At 36.3% G+C, this 12966-nt stretch overlaps 1 protein-coding gene across 3 annotated transcripts; it reads right to left on the bottom strand.

Annotated features, from left to right (window-relative positions):
• Positions 1 to 5774: 5774 nt before the first annotated feature.
• On the bottom strand, positions 5775 to 12627 carry LOC110895739 (probable beta-1,4-xylosyltransferase IRX9H). 3 transcript variants are annotated; one of them, XM_022143095.2, is made up of 5 exons: positions 12452 to 12626; positions 11481 to 12362; positions 10471 to 10714; positions 10210 to 10394; positions 5775 to 6393 (listed from the first exon to the last, which is right to left on the bottom strand). In XM_022143095.2, the coding sequence occupies exons 2-4, from the start codon at positions 12269 to 12271 to the stop codon at positions 10236 to 10238; spliced, it is 1194 nt and encodes a 397-aa protein (XP_021998787.1). In that variant the 5' UTR covers positions 12272 to 12362; positions 12452 to 12626; the 3' UTR covers positions 5775 to 6393; positions 10210 to 10235. The 3 variants fall into 3 exon arrangements, with proteins under 3 accessions (XP_021998787.1, XP_021998789.1, XP_021998788.1); XM_022143097.2 differs by having other exon boundaries at positions 11481 to 11948; positions 12452 to 12620; XM_022143096.2 differs by having other exon boundaries at positions 5775 to 6281; positions 11481 to 12627.
• Positions 12628 to 12966: the final 339 nt, after the last annotated feature.

Raw genomic sequence — 12966 nt, 5'->3', positions numbered from 1 at the left:
TTTTTATCTATGTATCGGTGTAATTTTTATTGAGATTGTGTTATAAGTAGCATGTACAAGTAATCGAAATATAGACCTTCATTTTATTAAACTGAGAAATATTCCGTTTATCGCCCCGTAACGCAGAGAGGCATAAACTAGTTGTTCTATAAATAATATAAATTTTACAGTTTAAAAGGTATTTTGGTGAAAGTAAATAACGCAATTCTATCTCTTTATATTGAAGATTCCACCAACATAAAAGTAACATCCTACGCTGTGGGGAGTGGGGCGTTGGTTGGGGCGGGGATGCCCTTCAATTAAAAATAAAAAGGCTGACTTTGGTTGGCTACTTTAATAAAAAAAAAAATTCATATGGCCACGTCAAGTTAAGTCACGCCACATCACACCCCTCATTTTTCGCCATAAGCTTGTAGATCCTACCTTCGTTATGTGTCAAGCAATGCCCCAAACCTAATCCCTCCCCATAGACAAAGTCGTTTAGGTGGGTGGAGAGCATGCATTTGGATTTGTTTTTGTAACACCCTAACACGCTTTAACTAAAAAGACGCAGCGGAAATACGTACCATAAAATTTCTTTCATTATGAATGTCTTAACATACTTGAAGTTCATTTTTAAGGTGACACATTTACAATGAATACAACAATCAACTCATTTACAAAATAAAAACATAAACTATGTTTACTAAATTAGTTATCCAAGCATTCCCGTACAATCTAACTTGTGTCTCGGTCTTCGATCTCCACGCCTCGGTGATCCTTCGTGACTCGTGCAACCTACACTTACCATACAATTTCAAACGTTAGTACACATTATGAATATAACAATATTCATACACTTTCACTTTCCATTCAGTAATCCTTTGCATTTAGGCATTTCCGTCTGAGTATCCACTCCCTTGTGAGACTTCAACATTGTACCTGCATTATTCTACATTCTCAAGGTACACTATCATTAACGTCAATACTCAATCATATTGAAAACATACGAGCATACGAACTTACCTACTGGCATACAGATATACATACACACTTGCATGCATACATAAAACGAATCATAACTACTCACGTGTATACCCTCACTCACATGTACATATACTTACATAAATACATAAATACATTCATTCATACCTACTAACTCGTACATACACTTACCTAATTCCCCACGAATTACTGTCGTATCTTAAATACAAACCTTCGTATAATATAACATGTATGAACAAACTTATATTCATACTCACTCTTATTCCTGATTATTTATTAGTTTAAGCGTATTGGAAGAAAGTTAAATCTTTACATGCATATCCAATACTTAGTTCATTACCCCGCATACTCGTTCCCACATCCCTATCTTACTCTCCCATCATAAACGCTATTTAAGTGTCATTTGGGTATGTTTCGGGTCTTAAGAATGAGTTCCATGCTCACCCGTAACTTACCTAGCCGTTTGATAGGGTTGAGGAACATTATAAATGCTTAACGAGGCTTGGAATGGGTTCACGGGGTCCGAAATCGAAGGAAAAACAAGGAACTTCATAAACTACACATTTGCATCAGCCCTCCACCGTAAGCTACGGTGGCTACCGTAGCTTATGGTGGCCCCCAAAAGTCCTACGGCAGCCTTAAACTGCCTTACGGCAGAAATAAAGCCCCAGCTCCCACCGTAGCTTACGGTGGGCACCGTAAGCTACGGTGAAGCCCAGATCAGCCTTCCATTTTAAAACTAAAATTCGCATAACTTGCTCGTTTTGCATCCGTTTCACTTGAAACTTGTTCCTAAACATCCGTAAAACAATTCCTTACATACTAGACTAAGAATCCTTACCCCGGGTCCTTAATCATTACCAATTTTATTACCATTACCTCACTTACTCTTATTTATTCGACCCGTTTGGTCCCACAAACTACCTTCGACTATCTAGATCAATACTTATCTTAATACCTTCAATCGTTTCACACCATACATGACTTCCCTTCATTTATAAACAAGAAAGTTCTTATGTATATATACTAAGAAGTGAGTTGGATGTCACTTACCTTGAGCGTCCAAGTTCAAGCATAGGTCCCATGCTTTCTTTTGACCCGTTAGCCTCCGTACTTGAGCCCGTAGACATGCTATCTATCCTTACATGACCATACATTAATACCCTTGTTAGTAAACAAGGCCACACATAGCATCAATCACGATAAATCTATGCTTAACAATTGACTTTTATTAGTGGATTTCTTGCAACTCATAGCATAGATTAACAATGAGATCCTTTTTACTCGCATAATATAAACACGCCATTACATATCTCGCTATGAATATATCGTACATCACTTGATTTCCTAAACCATACATTTACGATAAGAGATCCACCTCACAACATTCCTACCATTGTTGACTTTCCATAAAGTCAACCATCAAGCATTTCAATTTCCAACTTAGACACACATTCATTCACAAATTAACATGTTAGAACATAGTCATTATGCCATCTATGCTTCATACTCATTTTGTAGGACATATTTGGCCGCATAATCAAATAGTTACACATATACATACCATTCCGTTCATAACAACATCTTCATAGTTAACGCCAATATCATTTAAGTTTACTCTTTTCTAGGATTCTCATTCGTTCCATAACTATTCTTAAGTTGAAACTAATACGATCAAACAATCCATATATATTCATCACATCATTCAAGTGTATGGTACGGATTTCACATATTATTGTCGTTTAGGCATTTCATCAAACACCTTGTGTGCGTACTACCATCTAAGCTTAATGTACAACTAATTCATGCATATCCTTCTAACCTCATACATAATTCACTAAAATTCCTCCTTCTAATCATCATGAATCATTTCTACATAATCATTAAACATACTAGTATCACATTTCTTTCAATTCCTCTAACAAGAATCTATCATGCATGCCAAAATACATCAATATTAAGCAAGAGTTGGACATGGGTGATCATTCAAGTTGTCATCATCACCATAACTAAATGGGTTTCACATATAAACATCAAATTAACCCAAACCATGCATAATTCATGTTCCAAATGAGGATTCTAACACATACTCATACTCAATTTCATACAATTTTGCAATTTACAACATAACCCACTTCGGGCATAATCACAAATCTAACTTTTAAGACATACCTTGCGATCCCCTTGTGAAGGTGATCAATAATCCGTGCTCGGTTATGAGTTTAAGCTTCATTTAACCTTTCAATTTGATGATTTCTTGATTAGGGTTCTTGAGCTCTCATGGAGCTTCCTGGCTCCTTCCAGAACACACGTACGTGTGTGTGTTTGTGTGTATGTTTCATATGTATAACCTCAACTTTCATTTTACCTCACTTTAGTCCCTCATGTTTGATAATTAAACATAATTGGCACCATTTTCATATTTCCTTAGGTTTTTACCTTTCCCTTAACTAGGTTAATTAGCCTAGTTACTTATTTCATAATATATCCTAAAAGGAACATACAACAATATAAACATTCGGGTTTTGAGGTGTTACAGTTTTCTAAAATCAATTATTTAATACCAACACTAGGAGTAAAACAACATTACCATGTTAAGCTAATACACTTATTGCAACTATTGTGTGTAAAATTGTTATCTTAGATATTTCAACTTTATAACTTTTCACAATTTATCTATATATTTATCTATATATTAAAAAGAGAAGTGAATGAACAGTAATAATAAATAAATATTAAAAAGAGAAGTGAATGAAAAGTAATAAAAATAGAAATGAATGAATAGTATCGGGTACCAGTACCGGTATCAAATTTACCAAACTGAGTGTATTTTCGGTATCCGTTCGACACCGGTATTCATCGGGTTTTACCCTCAAATACCGGTGTTGTGCCAGTACCAACCGTATCAAGCAGTACTGTACCAGGTATATTCGGTACCGGTACCCACTTTTGGGGATTTCGGTAACGGTATTTTCGGTACCGGTTGGTATCGAGCTTATCAAATCCTGTAGCAACGTAGCAATGCAAATAATTGCACAGTTTAAATTACTTTTCATACACACAGTAAGTAAACTGTATTTCGTTTGAATGAGGTTTTATATACACAAGAACTTATTTTGCTTTATTTTTTGTCTTTTTACGTAATGAATGAATTGTAGCATGTAAAATTAACTTGGATATTTAGATTATTGATGAGCAAATCGTATCAAATCCTGTGATCAAACCGGTATCGTATCGGTACCAAATTTACTATACCAAATCATTTTCGGTACCAATTTGGTACCCACCTTTTGGCGTTTTCAGAATCGTTACTTTCGGTTCGACACCGGTCTAGCACCATACCTATATTTATTGATTTTTACCTTCAAATACCATACCGTATTGTACCGAGCATTTTCGGTGCCGGTACCTAATTTCGATGGTTTTCCGGATCGGTACTTTTGGTGCCGTTACAGGTACCGAGCTCATCCATATTTTAACGTGTTAGCACCGTAATAATTGAACTGAAAACAACCGAATTTCCAACGTGTAGGACGTGTGGGTCCTATTATTATATATTAGGTTATTTAAAATCGTTTTTTAGGACGGATTGACTATCCTTTTCACGACATTTTTATTTATGTTTTGATATTCGGTATCTGCTTGCCGTTACTAACACGCGTTTTGCAATCATTGGGTCCCCGCCGCAACGCGCGGGCGGAAATTTAATTAGTATATATAATATAAGTATATCACTATTTACAAATTCATTTTAAACATCATTATTTCTGTCTCAATTAAATGATAAATCTTGTACATAATTACTAAACGAGTCATCATATTTAGATTCATGGATGGGATTTGAATTCCAGTTGAAATTCATATTTCAGTGAAAGAGTTATAATGGAATTTTCAATCTACGTTTTAAAAAACTAAGGAATGTAAATGATTGGTATTTAGTTTAAAGGTTTCATGAAATGATGGTTTGCTGCACTTCCACTTGATGGGTAAAGTTGTTCTCTCTTTTATTATTTTCTCTATATCTATCTCTTGATTTTCATTCTCTTTCATACTTTTTTAGTTTATTTTATAATTATCTATATATTAAAGTTCATGGGCCATGAACATTAACAAAATTTCATATTATTTTACTATTATATTATTTTAAGCATATTTTGTTTTTTTTAACTTTTAAATAACTATGTTCGGTAAAATTTCGAATATGTCGTTGTAACTAGCTTATTTTATCTGCATCTTTATAGAAATTTTACTCAAAGCTGAGTTGTGAATAGAAATGTGCAAGTGAGCCAAACAACGTATATGTCATCAAAGTTATCTCAACTCTCTTGCATTAGTGTTTTTACATAAAGTAACGTCGTTTAGCATTTTAATTATTTTAATAATATGATATAATGCTTCGCAAAACTTCAAATTTAACGCTGCGACGTTCTTACACTTATCGATGTTTCGATCAAAGTTTTATTTGTCAAATATAAACAATTTTTTGGTTATCTACCGTAAGGAACCGTACACATATAACATGGTACCGGTACCGCCATTTGTTTTTTTTTTTTCGCTTATTTTATTGACATAAAACAAGTGTTGATATCTTCCTGCACATATGTCTTTCGGTTATCGAGTGCCGGTATCATACATATACTATAATGAACCGAACTGATACTGACTGAATATCCGATGCAACGCGCGGAAATATCTACTAGTTCACTCAACTTATGAAACAAACCACATCTTATCAAAAAATAATATATTTACCGTCTTGTTTTCCTTGGATTGTTCATTGATCTCAACAATAATCAAAACTATTACACAACATATAACTGAGAAAGCAAAACATGCGTGATGTACCAAATCAAGAATAGAAGTTTTACGCTTATAGACAGACGATTTAAACAACAATCTCACTCAAAGGAATGTACAAATCGTTGTCCTCGAGAATGATCATTGGTTTACATTGGCAAATCCATTTGTCTAGTTGGTGTTTTATTGGTTGTTGTAACTATAGGAGTCGGTCGAGTTTATGCATATTGGTTTTGAGCATTCTCAGCAAGTTGCCTACTCCTGGTTGTGACAGTGATTATCGTTCTTCAGCTGGCTGAGAAGACAAAGTCTTCACTGTTTACTATTTAGAGACTTCTGGGTTGTCTCTGAGATGCGGCTGTATTGAGCACTACACAGGTCTCTAAAGATGTATTTTTTCAGTATGTACCAAATCCTATCATTCCAAACACAACATTCTACCGCTTCTTTGCAAAACAAAAAAACAGCAGCAACTGTACAAGCCTCAAATCTTACATAACCTTAACAACAAAACAAAACAAAACAAAACAAAATCAAATATTTACGTCTAGGATACAGACAATGATGATGTTTCTATACATCTAGAGCAACACTCCACTAAATCCGAATTCCCTGCAATACATACACGTAAAAAATAGAGATACGTTTAAACCGTTCATATACAAATAAATCATGCTTTTATTGACCAAACCAGAACAATAAAAGGTAAGATAATCAAAATAGAACAAAAAATGCAACTACCCTTTTGAGTTGCAAGTGTTTCTAACTAGTCAAATAGGTGAAGCTATAAATGAAACAGATGAGATGGGTATAAAGTCACTCGGAATGGGTCCAGCCAGATGCGCAACTAAATTGCTAGATGATACAAAATCTAATAATAATAATAATAAAGTTATGTAATCAAACTCACTTAACATATGGATTATTTATAAATTGAGACAAATAACAAAGGTTTGTGCTTTGACTCATAAAAAAGGAGGCTGCTTGACCCACCCGTTTGACGCATTAGCCAACACGCGCAGCCAGCCCATTTTGTAAGCCATAAGATATTTAAATAAACTTAGTATTGTAAAAAAAAACCCTAGTATTGTTCAAAAGATTCCCTCATGAACCCACAAAAGTGATTATCCCAAAACTAATTGTCAAGTTTGACATGAAACATAATTTGTTTAAATCCCTAAAGCATTTCAATTGTCATTGATATTAGAAGTAACAATAATCATGGTTTTAAAAACGGTTGAGGCGTGCGCTTCGAGGCGCGCCTCAGGGGGTTGATACTGTATGTGTGCCTCAGAGGGGCTGAGGCGCTAAAAAGGATGCGCCTCAGGGGTTTTTGATATTTGTTTTTGAGTTTTTGCGTCAATTTCAAGCAATTTATGTCTTTTTTATGTGTGTTTTTGATTATTTTGATGAATTTGATGATGAATTTAGTTAGTATTAGTGTATTACTATTTTTATAAGATATATAATATTTATATTTATTTTTTAACTCCGCCTCGGGCTTACGCCTCGAGGCTTACGCCTCGTGAGGCGAAGGGAAAACGCCTCGAAACTTGTTTCCGTTTTTTAAACCTTGACAATAATGAGTATTGGTTAGTTGGGTAAACCGATTATGATCCAGATTTAGATATCTTGGTATAAAATGGTAACTTTTGATAAAGCTGTCCGTCACCAAGAAAAATGAAGTGTTGCCTGCAGTCAGTGATTTAGGGACTATTAACTCAGAGAAGGGACCAAGCTAGGCATGTAAACCTTGACAATAAGCCTACACAAAATCTGCATCATAGTCAAAATAGGTCACATGTGGAAATGGCTACTTTTTTGTAAATCTTTTTTCCATAATAGCCTAAAGTCCTAAACATTTTGTAGATACTAGATTCTTGCAATAATATTAGTACTTTTGTATGGTTGTCTGATCTTATTCTTTTAGCTTCATTTTACATTATTTGAATTCATATACTGTAAGATAAATAAGAAAAAAAAAAGATTTTCAGAGTTGGGGTCTTAGTGGGAGGTAAGGTGCCCCCCCTGACCCTACCAATAGTTCTGCGGGGAATTGGCCTGTAATAATCCCGCCTAGACCTTATTGGCCATTAATAATCCCACCTCAGAATATTCCTCCCACCAGTCCCACCTTTCACCTATTTTTCCTACAATGGTCCCCCGTTAGAAAAACTTAACGGAGTTAAGCTTTTTTCCAAATTAGAAACATATTTTTTGGGCTTTTGATCAGAACGATGATACGAGTCCATTGATGTAAAACTTACTTCGAAATAGTGCTCCAAGTGACTTGATTTTGGTTAATTGGAAATTTAAACACCAGAATTGAAGCGCCGTTTTCATCGTTTGGAGCACCGTTTCGAGGCAAGTTTTACATCAATGGACTCGTATCGTCGTTCTAATCAAAAGCCCTAAAAATCTGTTTGTAATTTGGAAAAAAGCTTAACTCAGTTAAGTTTTTTTTTTACGGGGGACTATTGTTGCAATAATTATCATATAAAATAGGGAGGCGGTATGCATTAGACTCGTCTAACCCATTCCTTTTTAGCTAATTTTTTTTTTTATTTCACCATTTCAAGATAAAAAGAAATAACTCAAATGGGCCAATTTATACGTAAATTCCCATCTATGGAACAGTGGGTTCATAATGTTGGACATCCGGTTTCATATCAGCGGAAGCATTACCGGTGTTCGAAGAATTGGTTTTCATTGTGTTATGATTAAACACACAAAACAAAGTATGAAATATGGGAACAAGAAGAAAAACGATTCTGGACAATTCAAAAGGAAAATGAAATTGTCTTGGTGATCTCCATTGTTACAGGAGGTCTCACTTATATACATTGATGAACGGTTATAATTGGCGGGAGTAACCGTCATTATGAAACGGTGTCTGCCAACCGACGTAACCCTTCCCTAATATTCTTACATACACGTATAATTATAAGTTTAATTTATCCTAAAATACATAATAAACATACATAATTAAGTTTATAATCTAACATACTCCCCTAAACTTGATTATGTTTAGAAGCATGTACGAGGACACTCCGGGTCGTTTTGCCTTCGTCGTCTTCATCCCTTCCCAGTCATTACCGGCAAAGTAAGCATAGTGATGGATCGTCTCTTCATCTTGAATATTTCCGTCCCTTTTCCTTCTTTCATGGCAGAGATCCGATGAGCCTTTGTCTTGTTCCACCATTTCCTTATCTATGGCTTTTCCTTGCACAGCCTTGAACTTGTAATAATAGACTAACATGTTCAGATACATGGCATACAATGTCCTCATCAGTTCACCAACATCATATTCAAAACCCATATCGTTTTCCACTACTGCCCTGCGGTCGTTGGTCGACATAATCTTATACCCTGCATTACGTTTTTGTTTGTCTTTCATTCCTGATTCATCTTCCTTCGAACGAACGGTTCTTTTCATAATATTCTTGTCTTCATGAACGGTTCCGGTCATCGGAACATCATCTTGCATATCGCTTTCAGTTACGAAGATATACGAGTCTTCATCTTCTTTATCGTTGCAGTCACCACCGGAATCGTAGTATTCCGTTTGTTCGATTGAATCATTGTGATCCTTCTGATCACCGATTGGTTCTTCCTGATCTTCCCGATCGTAACCAATCATATGGATGTTCGGGGTGAAGCATGCCCCATCGTGAACATCTGTACTTGCCAGATTCAATATCGAAACGTCTTCTTCGTCATCTGAACGTCTCTTGAATTGTTCCCCGTCTTCGTGAATACTACGGCCCATACCATAGCCGTCTTCAACCCTTTCATGGCTGAAACTAGGGACACTTATTTGTCCGTATATTAACTTCTGGGAATCCTTATCGATTCCGTCATCTGATTCACGGTTCTTGCAGACGTAATTCATCATTGGAACAACATCTTGTTCCACGCGCAGCCTCCTTCCTCTTTCGTCTCCGTATACTCTGTTTTGTTCATCATCCGGTTGTGCCCGGAATCGTATAACATCGACCGATTTTCTTCGATTTCCCACCGTGGCTCTGATACCACTATGTTGGACATCCGGTTTCATATCAGCGGAAGCATTACCGGTGTTCGAAGAATTGGTTTTCATTGTGTTATGATTAAACACACAAAACAAAGTATGAAATATGGGAACAAGAAGAAAAACGATTCTGGACAATTCAAAAGGAAAATGAAATTGTCTTGGTGATCTCCATTGTTACAGGAGGTCTCACTTATATACATTGATGAACGGTTATAATTGGCGGGAGTAACCGTCATTATGAAACGGTGTCTGCCAACCGACGTAACCCTTCCCTAATATTCTTACATACACGTATAATTATAAGTTTAATTTATCCTAAAATACATAATAAACATACATAATTAAGTTTATAATCTAACACATAAAATCTACAAAGGAACAAATTATGAATGTACCTTAGAAAAGAAGCCGGGCTGTGGCATCACATTGATATTGAAAGGGGATCAAGAATAGTAGCGTTGGATGAGGATAGTTGATCGATTTCCATAGGAACATACCAAACTAATACCTCTGAGCACTCCTCTGGTATCCCTTCCATTTCTGTCTCGCCCTCCACAACTTGTTCAATGAACGCGCTTGCCTGTCAAGCACAACTAAAATCATTTTATATTCTGCTCAAAAATAAATAACCAGTTTTCAGAATATAACAGACTAACTTGGAACAAGTCCTTGACAGTATCAAGGTGCCGGATACGTTGAGTCGAAGGGCGGTGCCATTGTTTTGGATCCCAAAGGATAGTGCTGTTGAAAGCAAAGCCTGATAACTCTGCGTGATATCTTCTCATGACATTAGTTGTATGCCATCCAATCACTTGCGTCCCGTTACAGATAGGTCCCACAAAAGTAGCAGCTACCCGTGTGCTCTTCTTTAGTTTGGCTACTTGCCAAGTACCGAAACGCCTTCAACCCAAAATACAATTGTTTCTTAAAAGTTTATATTATCTCAAAAATGAATCGTGTAACATAAAACAAGTTCTATTCTATCATTACACTATTAAAAACTAGGGATGTTCATGAGTCGAGCCAAGCCGAGCTAGGGCAAGCTCGGGCTCGGCTTGGTTTTAAACCGAGCTGGCTCAGCTCGGCTTGGTTTGGCTCGATTTTAAAAATAAAAACTAATATATAGCTCTCAAAATTCAGTATTCTAAAATATTATCCAATACTTCAAAAGAACATATTCAAAATAAGTCCAACCTAATACATTATAAGTCAAAATCACGTTTAACAACGCAAAATAAGTTTTATATTTCAAGTAAATACAATATTTGTTCATTAGCACGACAATCAACCTTTAAATATGTCATAGATATCAAACTACAAGCCTAAATACATGTAAATAATAATCAACTTTTTGTAATATATTATATGTATATTAAAATAAAATATATTATAAGTAAAATAATTCGAGCTACCAAGCGAGCCAAACCGAGCCAATTGCCGAGCCGAGCTGGGCTCACTTTCTAACCGAGCCGAGCCGGCTCGGCTCACTTTCAAACCAAGCCATATCGGGCAAGCTTTTTCCGAGCTAAATCCGAGCGAGCTTCGAGCAAGCTCCGAGCCACGAGCTTTTTGGACAGCCCTATTAAAAACACTCATTTGGCACATCATTTTCAAAGTTCTTGTTCATATTTCACACTAAGCAATTAAAGCAAAGCAAGCAATGTACCTGATCTGCCTCAAATGTTGGAAAAGTTGAGTGGAGTAGATATTAGTATCATCTGCAAAGTAGACGATGCCATCAAGCCGGTGTGTTTCAATATGAGAAAGAGCCACATTCCTCTGGTGGACCCTCGGATCTTTAACCTCTGTTGCGTTCTTTGTGCATACAAGATGCCTATACATAACACCACTTTTCCTCAAAATTTCAGACGTTTCCCTTGACTGCCTCGTCATTTCCACAACCACCCACAACAAAGGCGGCTCTACCGTCTTCAACGTATGCGCCAAACGATGAAGGTAATACCCCCTCGTCGGGGTAGTGGTCACAATTATCAAAAACTTTCCAAAACCCGTCTCAAGCGTCTGGCTTTCTTGCTTCACAGAATCATTCTTCAACATGTTTGCAGACATGACATGATTAACAACATCATACAACTGAACCTTCCCAAGTTGCTGAAACGAAAACGCTTGGCTTCTGGAGTGGACATAGGTGGACGTTGTTAATGAAACAATAGGCGTAAATCCAAGAAAAACCCCAACAAGAAAACATAAAAAGAAATGGAAAAATGGCCTCCTCCAAGCATTCCCTTTGGGCTTTTGCTTCTCTAAAGATCTGGAACTAGTTTTGGGGAAAAGATTTAGCACGAAGAAACCGTATTGTGTTGATGCAAAAGATGAAGAAGGGTCATGATTGCACTTGGAGAGTGGAGAACCAATTGCAACTGCAACTGAAGTTGATTCTCCTCCTCCTCCTAATGAAGTCCCTGGTCTAGGCACGGGGGACAATGTTCTCCTCATGATTTCTAAATTCTAACCAAAAACCCTCTAATCTACATTCACTAGCATTGATCAAAGCTTCAGCTAACAGACATTTTCAACTGCTAACAGACTGAAATCAACAACCACCCTTTGAATCCAATCAGAGAAATCAAGTGGAAATCTACCATAAAAGTAAGTAAGGGTGGAACTGGAACTTACAGATTAGCTATAATGACTGACTGACTGCTGGTGTATGGAGAGGATGGAAGTCAAGAAAGCAGACAAAAGGTGGTCAATACTGTAGATCTATTCCAAGTTTTCACCAACATCCCTCTCGTTACTATCGTTTTCTTTTCAATTTTGCTTTTTACTTCATTTTTAGTTTCGTTCCGATGTGGATTCTTCGTTTAACGACGTTAGATAAATTATATGTTCCAACTTTTGGCTACTCCCGAGTTTCCCTATCAACTAGTTGTTAAAAACTCGAATTCATTTAGCTCGGCTTCATTTCATAAAATTATTAAGTCCGTCAGGATAACCCATATCTCCGTATTGAATTAATTTATTGGGTACATTTTTCGTCCTGTGTTCAATAATTACAGTCACAATCATTTTTAGTACTAACCAGGTTAGCTTTAAACGTTAAGGGTCTGTTTGGTATGGGGTAGTGGAATGGACGAAGGAATAGAATGGACGAGGTAATGGAATGGACGAGGGAATGTAATGGATGATTA

The sequence above is a fragment of the Helianthus annuus genome, chromosome 12, assembly GCF_002127325.2.
Source record: "Helianthus annuus cultivar XRQ/B chromosome 12, HanXRQr2.0-SUNRISE, whole genome shotgun sequence".
In the NCBI taxonomy this organism is placed as follows: domain Eukaryota; kingdom Viridiplantae; phylum Streptophyta; class Magnoliopsida; order Asterales; family Asteraceae; genus Helianthus; species Helianthus annuus.
Note: the sequence above shows the minus strand (reverse complement) of the source record. Positions and strands in the feature narration are given on the sequence as shown.